Source organism: Rhinoraja longicauda, chromosome 21 (genome assembly GCF_053455715.1).
Source record: "Rhinoraja longicauda isolate Sanriku21f chromosome 21, sRhiLon1.1, whole genome shotgun sequence".
Lineage (NCBI taxonomy): Eukaryota > Metazoa > Chordata > Chondrichthyes > Rajiformes > Arhynchobatidae > Rhinoraja > Rhinoraja longicauda.
The window spans coordinates 32,676,332-32,688,217 of record NC_135973.1 but is presented as its reverse complement, the minus strand read 5'-3'; the positions used below and the strand labels follow the sequence as shown (position 1 = coordinate 32,688,217).

The window sequence follows — 11,886 nt, the reverse complement described above, 5'->3', positions numbered from 1 at the left end:
CAAATTCAGGTGTAAAATTAATTCATTCAATATCGGTTTCCAAACTAAACTGTAGAGTATTTATAACACAAAGGAAGATCATTTAGCCAGTTGAGTTCAAAATGTTCACCTCCAGTACTGGTTTATGGCGCTGCAAGTTTTGGTTTCACGTGCATATCCAACTACTTTTCAAATGTGATTTATATTTCTGCAACTATCACCTTTTCAGGAAATTAATTTCAGATTTGTAGCACTCGCTCTGTGAAAACATGTTTCTTCTTCTCCCATATAGTCCTTTTGCAAATTACTTTAAAATCTATGTCTTTTTTTTAATGTGAAAAGTCCTTCCTATTTATTCTAACCAGGTCACTCTTTATTTTACAAACCTCAGTTAAATCTTCCTTCAGTTTTTTCTGATTGAAAGGAGATCATCCCAGCCTGATTTTCCACTTGTGACAATATTTACATAAATCTTGAAACTGAAACATGGATTTGTCAGATATGACCAACCCTTCCCAAATGTTTCCCACTTTGATCAACTCACACTTGAATACTGAGTTACTCTATCACTGATAAAAGATTAAGGGCACATGGATTTATTTAAAAGCAGAGTTAAAATCATTATCCATTATTTTGATTTACATCTGGTTGAACCAATATTTCTGCACATTAGTCTTTTTCTGAATAAACTATATTTTATAAATTATTTTTTAACTATCGCCAAAATATTTATATGCATCCTTTTTAGGGTACAAATTAGTTTTGCATTATACTAAACATTTATTGAATATTTCTCATTGTCGTTTTGGGTTATCATTTTGAATGCCCCTTGAGTCAATTAGATTTGCACGAAGATCCACTCATAATTGTTCCAATGGCAATGTCTTAGCCCTGCTGGAGTTAAAGTTTATGACTGGAGAAGAAATGCAGAGATAGAACAGAAATGCAAGTAGTGTAAATCTTATTGTGCGATTAATCATGCAAACCAATTAATAGAATATAAATTGGTATAATGAACTATTCACATGCTCATAAACTGACCAATAACATAATGGCCATGTTCAAACTGAAATGATGGACAGTTAAAACGGTTCGCAGCAACAGATCCTTCGGTTTATCCATTTTTCCACTATCAGCCTGCCATTTTGGATTTATTTTTTAATATTTCTATTCCTTCTCGTTTCCCAATTTCTCTGAGCTTTCTGAAGGTTGTACTGCCTGGAGTAGTTGGCCTCCTTGCATTCTAGCTTGTACCCAGGTCCCTGCAGTGACTGCTGTGTTGAACCATTTTAAGCTGAATTTGTGTTTCTAACTTGCGCTTTATTCCTTGTGCTTTTCCTTATGCAACTCTAATTCTACTCATTTGGCTGTTCCAACCACATGCTGAAAGTGTGTTTTTCACACTTCTTGACCAAACACATCTTTAATTGCTAATTCTTCACATATTGGTTGCCAGCAAATATATCTTAAAGTCTTTTGTGGGTATTTTATTACTGCATTAAACATTTTCTATTCTAGATTATTTATATTATCCTTATCTTTTATAATCTCATCCCCTCTTTTTGCCTATAGGTCTTTCTTTTTTATGTTCACCCGAATCCCTCTTTGTGATGTAATGTTCCTTCTGGACCTAGCCACATAAATTGACTGTTTATATATAACATTTATTTATAACAGTGAATCCAAGTTAAAATAAAATACTTAGTTGGTTTTAAAATGCTTCAGGATGTCGAAAATTAATGGGAGGCACTCTATAAATGCAAGTTCTTTTTAAAAGAGTATGTATTGTAAGATAATTTTTGTGGGGCTTTGGAGATAGTAGTTTAGAACAGAATGAGGATGGCGATAAATTATAACAGTGTGAGTGTGAAAAAAAAGATCTTTCTTACTTCCTCTGTGCCCTAGTTTCCCAAGACGTGTAGTTTGTAAGGTCGTTATAAGTAAGCCTTCTTTCTGGAGGGACCTGCTTCCTTCAGTTTTGCATCACATTGCCATTACAGGCAGAAAAGCAGTTGATGGCTGTTATGTAGATCGGCAATCTTTTTTGAGGTAATTCATTATTGCACTGATCGAAGCCAATGGAAGAACTGACCACCCCAAGACTATAAAATGTTTGAGTAACTCAGTGGGTCAGGCAGCATCTCCATAGAAAAGGTCTGAAGAAGAGTTTCAACACAAAACATCACCAGTTCTTTTTCTCCAGAGATGCTGCCTGACCCGCTGAGTTACTCCAGCATTTTGTGTCTATCTTCAGTGTAAACCAGCTTCTGCGGTTCCTTTCTACTCATAACAAGACTGCAATTGTATTGAAAATTGTATGAGCCTGTCTGACCAAGAAGAACATTTGGAACAAATTGATTGTCTACATCAATGCTAATCTCTTGACCCTGGATCATGTAATTAATGGAAGTCTTACTTTGTCTCATTCCTCTTTTCCAACTTAAATTCCAAGGTCTTTTTGATTCAGGTGTGATGTATTACTATTAGCTGGTAGCACGATCTCAAAACTCCATAATACCATCTCATATGGCCCAGTTTTACTCTTGTTATCCCCTGTCCCAGTTTGATATCTAATTACTATTCCATACCTCCAATTTGGATATCCATTCACTTTGCCTTTGCGCCTTGCACATCTTCCAACCTGACCAATGTTTAAGAATGTAATTTTGCTCTCATAAGCAGACGTTTTTAGGTTTACTATTGTCTACTGTCACATGTACCGAAGTACAGTGGAAAGCTTTGTTTTGCATGCAGTCTACTCAAATCAGATAATACATACATGAATATAATCAAACCAAACTCAAATACAAGAGGTAGAGCGAAGAGAAAGAGAGATGTGCAGAATTCTCTGCATTGTAGCATTAACAGTTCCCGAGAAAAAGTTTGTTGTCCTATTTAAAGTAGGTTGGAGAATTGGGACTGTGACCAGCATATGGAAGGACCGTGCAGAAGCCTGATAACGGAAGAAAAGAATTTGTGCCTGAATTTAGTAGTGTGTGCTTTCAAACTTCTATATGTCCTGCCCGACGGGAGCGGGGAGAAGGAGTAATGACCGGGGTAGGAAAGGTCTTGATTGGTGCAGGCACACCCGAGACTGATGTTCCTCCACCAGCCATATGTTCAGAGCAAATGTGGAATGCATTGAACTCATCAGGGAGTGACCTGTAGTTGCCAGCAATGCTGCCCACCTTTGCTTTGTGGCCCGTTATAGTGTGCAACCCTTGCCGCAATCTTCGGGTATCCATGATATTGCCTTGGGATTCTAACTTGATCCAGAATTCTCCCTTGGAATCCTTAATGGTTTTGCGAAGGTTGGAGATAGATTTGTGGTACTGCTCAGGATCGTTTGACTTGAATGCTGCAGACTTGGACTTCACCTGGGAGAGGACCTTGTGGTAGTAGGCAAATCCTTTTTTTAATTTGGGCTGCAATTTGAGGAATTATTGGCACAGGTTTCCAGTTAGTTGTAAAAGATGATTTAAGTTAACCAAATAAGTCAAGTCAAGTTTATTTGTCACATACACATACAAGATGTGCAGTGAAACGCAGGCAATGCCTGCGGATTGTGCAAAAAAAATTACAATTACAGCATAAAAATTAAAATTAATACAGAAAAAAAATTAGTCCTTGGAGTTATAATAGTTAACAGTCCTGATGGACTGTTCTGGGGGAAAAAAGGACTATAACCTCACTGTACAGTAATTGTAACTCAAATAGATATTAATAATTGGAAATGTTGATCAAAAAAGAAATAACATTTAGACACAATATTAAAAGGAAATTGTGTAGATTTACCTACATATAGTTATCAGTTATACAGGTAATTCTGTGGTTATTGTAACTGACTCTTCCGGTGATTTGCATGAGGCGCAGGTAACTTATAGGAAATTGCATGGAATCAGAGGTGCTTGTAACTAAAATATATGATCATGGTTTAGTGCTCTGCATGTGGAAATACCTCTACAGCACTATTTACAAACTTAATGAGTTATTACACGGGCAAAAGAAAACAAATGCATTTAGCATATGAATTCATTGGCAGTTTGTAATACATCAATTTTGTAATGAAATAGACCAAGTGGACCCGTTGGGCCCAAACCTCTCCTGCATTGGTGCAGCACCCTCTCCTCCCCCTCTTCCCCCCCCCCTCCTCCCCCATCCTCCTCCCCCCCATCCTCCTCCCCCCCTCCTCCTCCCCCATCCTCCTCCCCCTTCCTCCCCCCCTTTCCTCCCCCCCTCCCCATCTCCCCCCTCCCCCTCCCTCCCTTCCCCCTCCCTCCCTCCCTTCCCCCTCCCTTCCCCCTCCCTCCCTTCCCCCTCCCACCCTTCCCCCTCCCTCCCTTCCTCCTTCCCCCTCCCTCCTTCCCCCATCTCCCTCTCCCACTCCCGCAACCCCCCTTACCCTCCCTCCTCCCCCCTTATCCTTCCTCCTCCCCCTACCTCCATAGGAGATAGATTTAGACTTTAAAATGTGAATAACACCGATTTCAAAGAAACGTCTTCCATTAGCACAAAAGGGATGATAGTGAGTAAGGTGGGCCTAAAATAGTCGTGCTATCATGTACCGTTTTGGCTGTAGTTCAGGAACAAACAAACAAACAAGAGTTTTAGTATATAGATATATATATAGGAATACAGGTGTTTATGGGTTTTTTGTAGTTTTGCTCACAGTCTGGATAATCTATTTCATGATGCTGAGAAGCTCAACTTGGAAGGAAGTATACATCACCTGTCATTGAAGCTCTGCATAAGGCAGCGTGATACTACAAAATCTAATTATGTTAATACAATATGATTGGCTTCAGGATGAGGGTGATTTGTGCACACTGCCGACTGTGGAAAACAGCTTAATTTTTTGTGCATTTCCTGTTGACTCTTTTTTATAATTGCAACATTTCAAAATGGAATGTATCTATCAAAGAGTTGTAACTAAATCTCACACTGGAGCTATTGCATTCCAGTTATTACCATGAGGGTATAATGACAAAATGCAAATTTATAGAGATGACTCTCATTGTAACATGAGCTTGGGAAGTTCTAATAGAACTATAACAGTGATGACAGTTTTCCTATAATGTGTGTTTCCCAAACGTGAATTGGATATAATGCGGTTGGTGATGTAGGGATATTTATGTTACTTGGCCGAATTGGTTAAAACATGATTTCAATCAGGAACTAGCCCCGCAACAATCAAACATACTGCTAGTTTCACCGTGAAAGGTGAAAGAGAGTTACTTTAGAAATCGACAAGCAGAATGAAAGCGTTTTGGGGGGGAAAAAAAGTGCGGGGGTTGAGGTGGGGGGTGGAAATAGTACTGGAATCCTGTTTAAATGCAACCTCCCTGCAGTAATCAGACACCATTCTTTGAGATATACTTTGGAAATTGACAAGCAGTCACTTCTATTGATATGTGTGCAATCATACTTAGTTAAACGACGTATCATATAACCTTTAGTATTTTTAGTTTGCAGTAATAAAATAAACATAGCGAGTAAAAACATCTTTAGTTTTGGAAATCCTGCAGGAAATATAACTTTGGTACTGTTAGTCCGAAACTCTCTGGCCCCCCTTTCCCATTGACCCAATTGTTTTTGTAGTGCGATTTTCTGGGACGAGGTTTCTTGGAACACAGCGAGTTATAGAAAAATTAGCTATACTTTACAAAATCACATCAGTATGCCTTCCCCTCAAATTTTAGATGCATTGGACCTTTTACAGCGCATGTGAAACCACAAAGGATATTGCTTCATGCGTAGTTAATGCACACAGTACCTGCCTGGTCTTTGCTAACATGCCCTCTCATTAAACTCCAGTTTACAGCCTCTTCCTACCTCCACACCTTGACTCAGCCCCAGAACCTCCTATATAACATACAGTATTTGCTGTATTTCTTGGTACAATATTCCTGATGTTATAAAGCATTGCAGTAAAGATCTATTAAAATAATTTATAATTTTAATTGACCTATGCTTGTTCTTAGTTGCTAGTATATTCATTATGCTGATCACTTCAATTGCAGATTTGCTAGTTTGTTTCTGAATCCGGTATCTGAAGAGCGAGTTCCAGGATACCACAGCTGGGTACACAGGTAAGAGAGTAAGAAAAATAGGATAACATTTCTGGGTGCAGAGGTGAACTCTACATTCAGAGAATAAGAATGCGCAGAACAGTAAATTAATTTTGCCCAAGTGGTATCAAATCATACACTGCATGTTCATTTGATATATCGTGTGCATGTTAAGGCTTCACACTGAGTCAATCATCTGGAAAATAATTGTTAAAAAGTAATTTTTTTTAATCACTTTTTTTTAGATTCATGCCGCCATGCTTTCCACAGATAAGATTTTGCCTTTGTATTTATCAGTGATCCAAATCATATGTATCAGGGTAAAGGACAAGAAAAAATAGTAAGATTAAGAATACTGTTTCCATAGAAAATGCATATTCTTTTCGGAAACACCAGCTTTACAATTCTTTCTTGATATTGAACAAGTTTTGTCAAGCCTTATAAGAATTGTAATTCCATTCCATTCGTATTTTAGGTTTCCCATTGAGAACAACCTCTCCCTGCAGGTTTAATCGTGCTACTTGGCTGTTTTCCATTTGAAACATCATAACCCTTGTTTGCAAACTTTTTGCAAATTCTATGCAAAAAAAACCTGTTTACAATTCCAATACTTCAAACTTTAAGAATTGCAAAGGCTGTCATAACCTCTTCAAAAAGACACCATGACAACAACTAAAATTTAGTGTAGGAAAGAACTATAGATGCTGGTTTAAAAAGAAGATAGGCACAAAATACTGGAGTAACTCAGCGGGACAGGCAGCATCCATGGAGAGAAGGAATGGGTGATGTTTCGTGTCAAGCTGAAGCAAACTGAAAACTCAGAAAATCAATAAACACCTATGGATAGAACATATAAGTTAACATTTTAGGATAATCTTTCTATGAGTCTCTGATTGCATCGTTTTAAATGTCCAACATTATAATTCTGCATCAGTGCAGCTAGAAAGCAAGCATGAGCGAGTTTATGCACTTGCCTTTTAACTCAATAATCTGGTTGCTTTTTCCTGATATCAAAGAATACTTTTTTTGTCAGCAAAATCAATCAGGGCAATCATCTGGTTAAAAAAAAAGTTTAATCACATCATTTCATTGTAATGTGAATGAAAATGTGGAACAATTTCCAAATTGATGGGACAATTCACAGTGGTCATTCTTCTTGAGGCTGTTGAGCCAGCATCCTTCAGTTTTTTATCCTGGGTCCTTCAATTGTCATATCTTCCAGCTTATTATCGAGTTTCTTTATTACAGGCCAATGGATTTATCCAATATAAAGAGAAACATCAGAAAGGGACTGATCCGCACGACGGTGGAATTCCAGCGAGATATCATGCTGATGTTCCAGAATGCGGTAATGTACAACAGCTCCGATCATGATGTTTACCACAAAACAGTAGAAATGCAGCGAGATGTCTTGGAACAGATCCAGGTACGATAATTGGTCCTTCTCCAATAAAACAATCGTTATTTGGGAAGAGAGGGGGGGGGGGGGGGAGGATTGTAGATCAGTTACCAAAAATTGGGGAAATCCCAACTGTATGAATGTTGAATTCTCCCTCTATGCAAGGTTACAGGAGGTCTTCTTGCAATATCTATATACTAAAACTCTTGTTTGTTCCTGATCTACAGCCAAAACGGTACAGGATAGCGCAACAATTTTAGGCCCACCTTACTCACCGTTGTCCCTTTGGTGCTAATGGAAGAAGTTTAATTGAAATCGGTGTTATATTTTTAAAGTCATTCCCACATTTAAAAGTTTAAATCTATCTCCTAGGGAGGGGGGAGGGGGAAGAGGGAGAATAAGGGGGGTTGAGTGGGAGGGAGGGTTTGGAGGGAGGGAGTGGGTGCTGCACCAATGCAGGAGAGATTTGGGCCCAACGGGTCCACTTGGTCTAGTTTAATTCTAAAAATCTAATTTGGATCTGAGGAACCTACATCCTTACTGTCACGGATATCATGTGCAGAATTTCTGATCCACTTACTGGCATTGTAGTTGGAGAAGAACTAGTACGTTGAAATTTCCAGCCTACTTAACTGATGACAATCTTGCGAAAAGGTGATACAAATAATATTAATAATGTACTCTGCATTATTTTACCTTTTGCCTCCAAGTTATTTCCCTCATTGGTTATTCCTTGATCTCAGTATTGGTTTATTATTATTGGCACGTATTAAGTGAAAGTATTTGTTTTAACGGGACTGTTATCGGGAGCTAATTTTGATGGTGGACTAATTCATCCTCAACAAATAGAAGCCTAATTTATGGAAATTCAGAACCACATAACTACATCCTCTTACAACTGCAACAGGATTCTGATATTATACGATGTGTTTGCATGGTGAAACGGTTAAACTATCATACCATACCATACCATACACATACAGCCGGAAACAGGCCTTTTCGGCCCACCAAGTCCGTGCCGCCCAGCGATCCCCGTACATTAACACTATCCTACACCCACTAGGGACAATTTTTACATTTACCCAGCCAATTAACCTACATACCTGTACGTCTTTGGAGTGTGGGAGGAAACCGAAGATCTCGGAGAAAACCCACGCAGGTCACGGGGAGAACGTACAAACTCCTTACAGTGCAGCACCCGTAGTCAGGATCGAACCTGAGTCTCCGGCGCTGCATTCGCTGTAAAGCAGCAACTCTACCGCTGCGCTACCGTGCCGCCCGTTGTATCTAACTGCTACACTACTCATTTATACAAACATAAGATACATGTTTTAAAAATGAGGTAATCCAACAGAAGCTAGTTTGACTGGATTCCAACCCAAAATGGCACCTACCATGTTCTCCAGAGATGCTGGTTGTCCTGCTGAGTTACTCCAACATTTGCGACTTTCCTATTTATATTTGTTTGGCTTCGTTTGACAAATCATATCATCCACATGTCTGACATCAGACTCCCAGAATAGAAATTCTATTCTGAATTCTTTCCTAGGATGAAATTACCATGCACACAGATGAAAACATTCAAGAATTTATTTAAAGCATTATTGAATAAAAGCAACATCCCCACTTACTCTTGGGGGTCTGTAGCCAAGGACCGCCCAAACTGGAAAAGGACGGCATTAAGATACTAGGTCGTGCACCAGGAACACACAGGGACACTGCATGAGTGATTGGGGGAGTGCACCACTTCTCAAACTAGCCACTTGCCTGCCCCATAGGTCATTACTTGCCCCTTTTGTGGATGAGTCTGTAGTTCCCTCATAAGATACATCAGAACCTACAAAACCAAAGTGACAATAAATCGTGCTCAATCCCAAAGGACAGCCAAAAAATATGACTTTGACCAAGATGTCTGGAGTCAACAGGAACTTAAATGGGAGAGTATACACTGCAAACACCTAGAAACATCTAGTCATTGCCACAAAAGAGAAATTCTACATAAGAAAAACCTCAGCGTAGAGATGAGGCTTTAAAATGACATGCCTTGTGCCAGACCCTTGAGTGGATCTTAATGTCATCGTGTGCTCCCACGATCTTAAATAACATGTTTTGGCTTTATTGGGTTGTTATATTAATTTGTGAAATTTACCTGAATAGGATATACTGGAAGTAGTGGAACTGGGTGACTATAACAGGAGATTCAGTGGGAAGAGTTTGCATCTTATGGATAAATGAGGTAATGATTTTTTGCTGCATTAGTGCAAAACAAATGTTTTATTATTACTTGATTCATTGTTCCTCCAAGCCTATGCAGCTATTGAAAAACTCTCAGAGAATTCTTTGCTGTTATTTGGCGTGTAAGATAAGGCAAATTAACAATTCGCTTCATAACTGTTCTGATTAGTAGCTCATTTATATTTAACTGTGTGTCAGTACACCTCATTCTATTTAACATAGAATTGTGATCAGAAATATATATTTTAAAATTTGTGTTCACACATACAAATTAGAGTGATGAGAGGAAATTGCATCCAAAATTTGTTTAAAATATCAAAGCACACAAACAGTGGCATAGTCTATTTCAGATATCTCATCAGGGTACATTTATTAGAGCTTATTGACAGGTCTTCATCAAAGCCTTGCTTTGCGAGAGGTTAACCAAATCATCAGTTTTACCTTCAATTGAGGAAGACAAAAAAATCTAATTTTTAATGTCAGAGTATTGCACAATAGAATGTGATTTTGTTGTTAGAATCATTTAATATTTAACTTCTAGAATCATGCAATGTTGATAATTGTGCCACAGCAGTGTTGTAAACCTATACAGTTGAAGAACAATCATGCCAGAAATATTTTGTAGCTATTCAGATCAAACACATGTTTTTTTTTAAATGATTAATGTAACTTTTTTTATTTACAGTATTTCTGCTGTTGGGAAATATTGAAAATGATATTCCTGCTGTTGGAGGAGATACTGAAAATGAATATTTTTGTTATATTTCACAGCAGTTATTGCAGTATTTTGAATTTTTGTCACTTTACTCATGATGTTGTGGGCTTTAAATGAGAAACCACTTGGGAAAAGAGATGGTAATAAATGTGTACAAGTTGTTACAAGTTGCAGGAGATTCGTAGGAATGCAGATTGCTGCTAAGTTGGACATATTCTTCACCCCAAAAACAGAAATCCAAGTTTATTGATTTTTATTTTCAATAACGGTTGATGTACTTATTATGTGTACTTATTATAGTTGGTTCAGTTTCCTTAAATTTATTGACCAGGTACCAGTTGGTCGTACTTCATTTTGGAGTTTGTTAATAAAATTTATTGATTCCTCTTTGCTGACCAGTTTATATTTGGTGTTCTTCTTCACTTCATCACCCAGTTCTGCATCTTTGTCCTTTCAAAATGGCAGACCTTTTGAGTTAAAGGAATATATTTTAATCCTTTTGAAATCATTGAAAAGATTTGACGCAAGAGGTCATTCAGCACTGCTCCCAGTCTTAATCTCTGTTTTACCATAACTATCCATTCCAACCAATTTTTACCATTCACCATAGGTCCTCATCCATACAGGAAGTCATAAAGATTACAAGTGATTAACTTCAATAACTAATGTAATTAAATTGTGCATCAAGTCATAAGGTTTCTTTGCTGTGAGAAGGCTAGATGCTCAGAATTATTGATTGATGTTTCTTGGGGCACTTCTTTTCAGGGGCTTTGAGTTTGTGTATGTTGATTGGTGATTTATGCTGTTCAGGGCAATGTAGGAAGGAACAGCAGGTGCTCGTTTAAACCGAAGACGGACAACAAAAAAAAGCTGGAGTGACTCAGCGGGACAGGCAGCACCACTGGAGAAAAGGATTCGGTGAAGATTCAGGTCAAGACCCTTCTTCAGACAGAGTAGGGAGAGATAAACGAGAGATATCGACGGTGATATCGGGAGATCTAGAACAGATTAATGATGTACAAAAAAGTAAGGATGGTCATGGAAAAATGGAGCCCACAATTGTTGGCTGTGGGGTAGGTGATAACGAGTTATACAGAAAGTGAAACTAACCAGGTCGACAGATTAGTAAGGCGACTAGGGTGGGGGAGGGATGGAGAGAGGGGATGCAAAGGTTATTTGAAGTTAGACAAATCAATAGTCATACTGCTGGGTTGTACACTGCCCAAGTGAAATATGAGGTGCTGTTCCTCTAATTTGCATTTGGCCTCACACTGACAGTGGAAAAGACCCAGGATAGTGCTAGTCATTGTGGGAATGGGAGGGGGAGTTGGAACAGTACCTCATATTTTGCGTGGGCAGCTTAGAACCCAGCGGTAGACACAAAATGCTGGAGTAACTCAGTGGGACAGGCAGCATCTGTGGAGAGAAGGATGGGTGATGTTAGAACCCAGCAGTATTAATATTTATTTCTTGAACTTCAAGTAACCTTT

The 11,886-nt window shown here is 38.5% G+C and overlaps 1 protein-coding gene across 4 annotated transcripts in view; it reads left to right on the top strand.

Moving 5' to 3' along the window:
* The window catches only part of brd8a (bromodomain containing 8a), an 82,666-nt gene extending 71,956 nt beyond the window's left edge, over positions 1-10,710 (top strand). For 3 of the 4 annotated variants that reach the window (XM_078418272.1, XM_078418271.1, XM_078418270.1), the window contains 4 exons: positions 6,000-6,068; positions 7,296-7,473; positions 9,604-9,682; positions 10,367-10,709. In XM_078418272.1, coding sequence (XP_078274398.1) covers positions 6,000-6,068; positions 7,296-7,473; positions 9,604-9,681 — 325 coding nt within the window. In that variant the 3' untranslated portion in view covers position 9,682; positions 10,367-10,709. Of the gene's footprint in view, positions 1-5,999; positions 6,069-7,295; positions 7,474-9,603; positions 9,683-10,366 lie in introns of all 4 variants that reach the window. The other variant, XM_078418273.1, reaches the window with a different exon arrangement.
* The last annotated feature ends 1,176 nt before the right edge of the window (positions 10,711-11,886 follow it).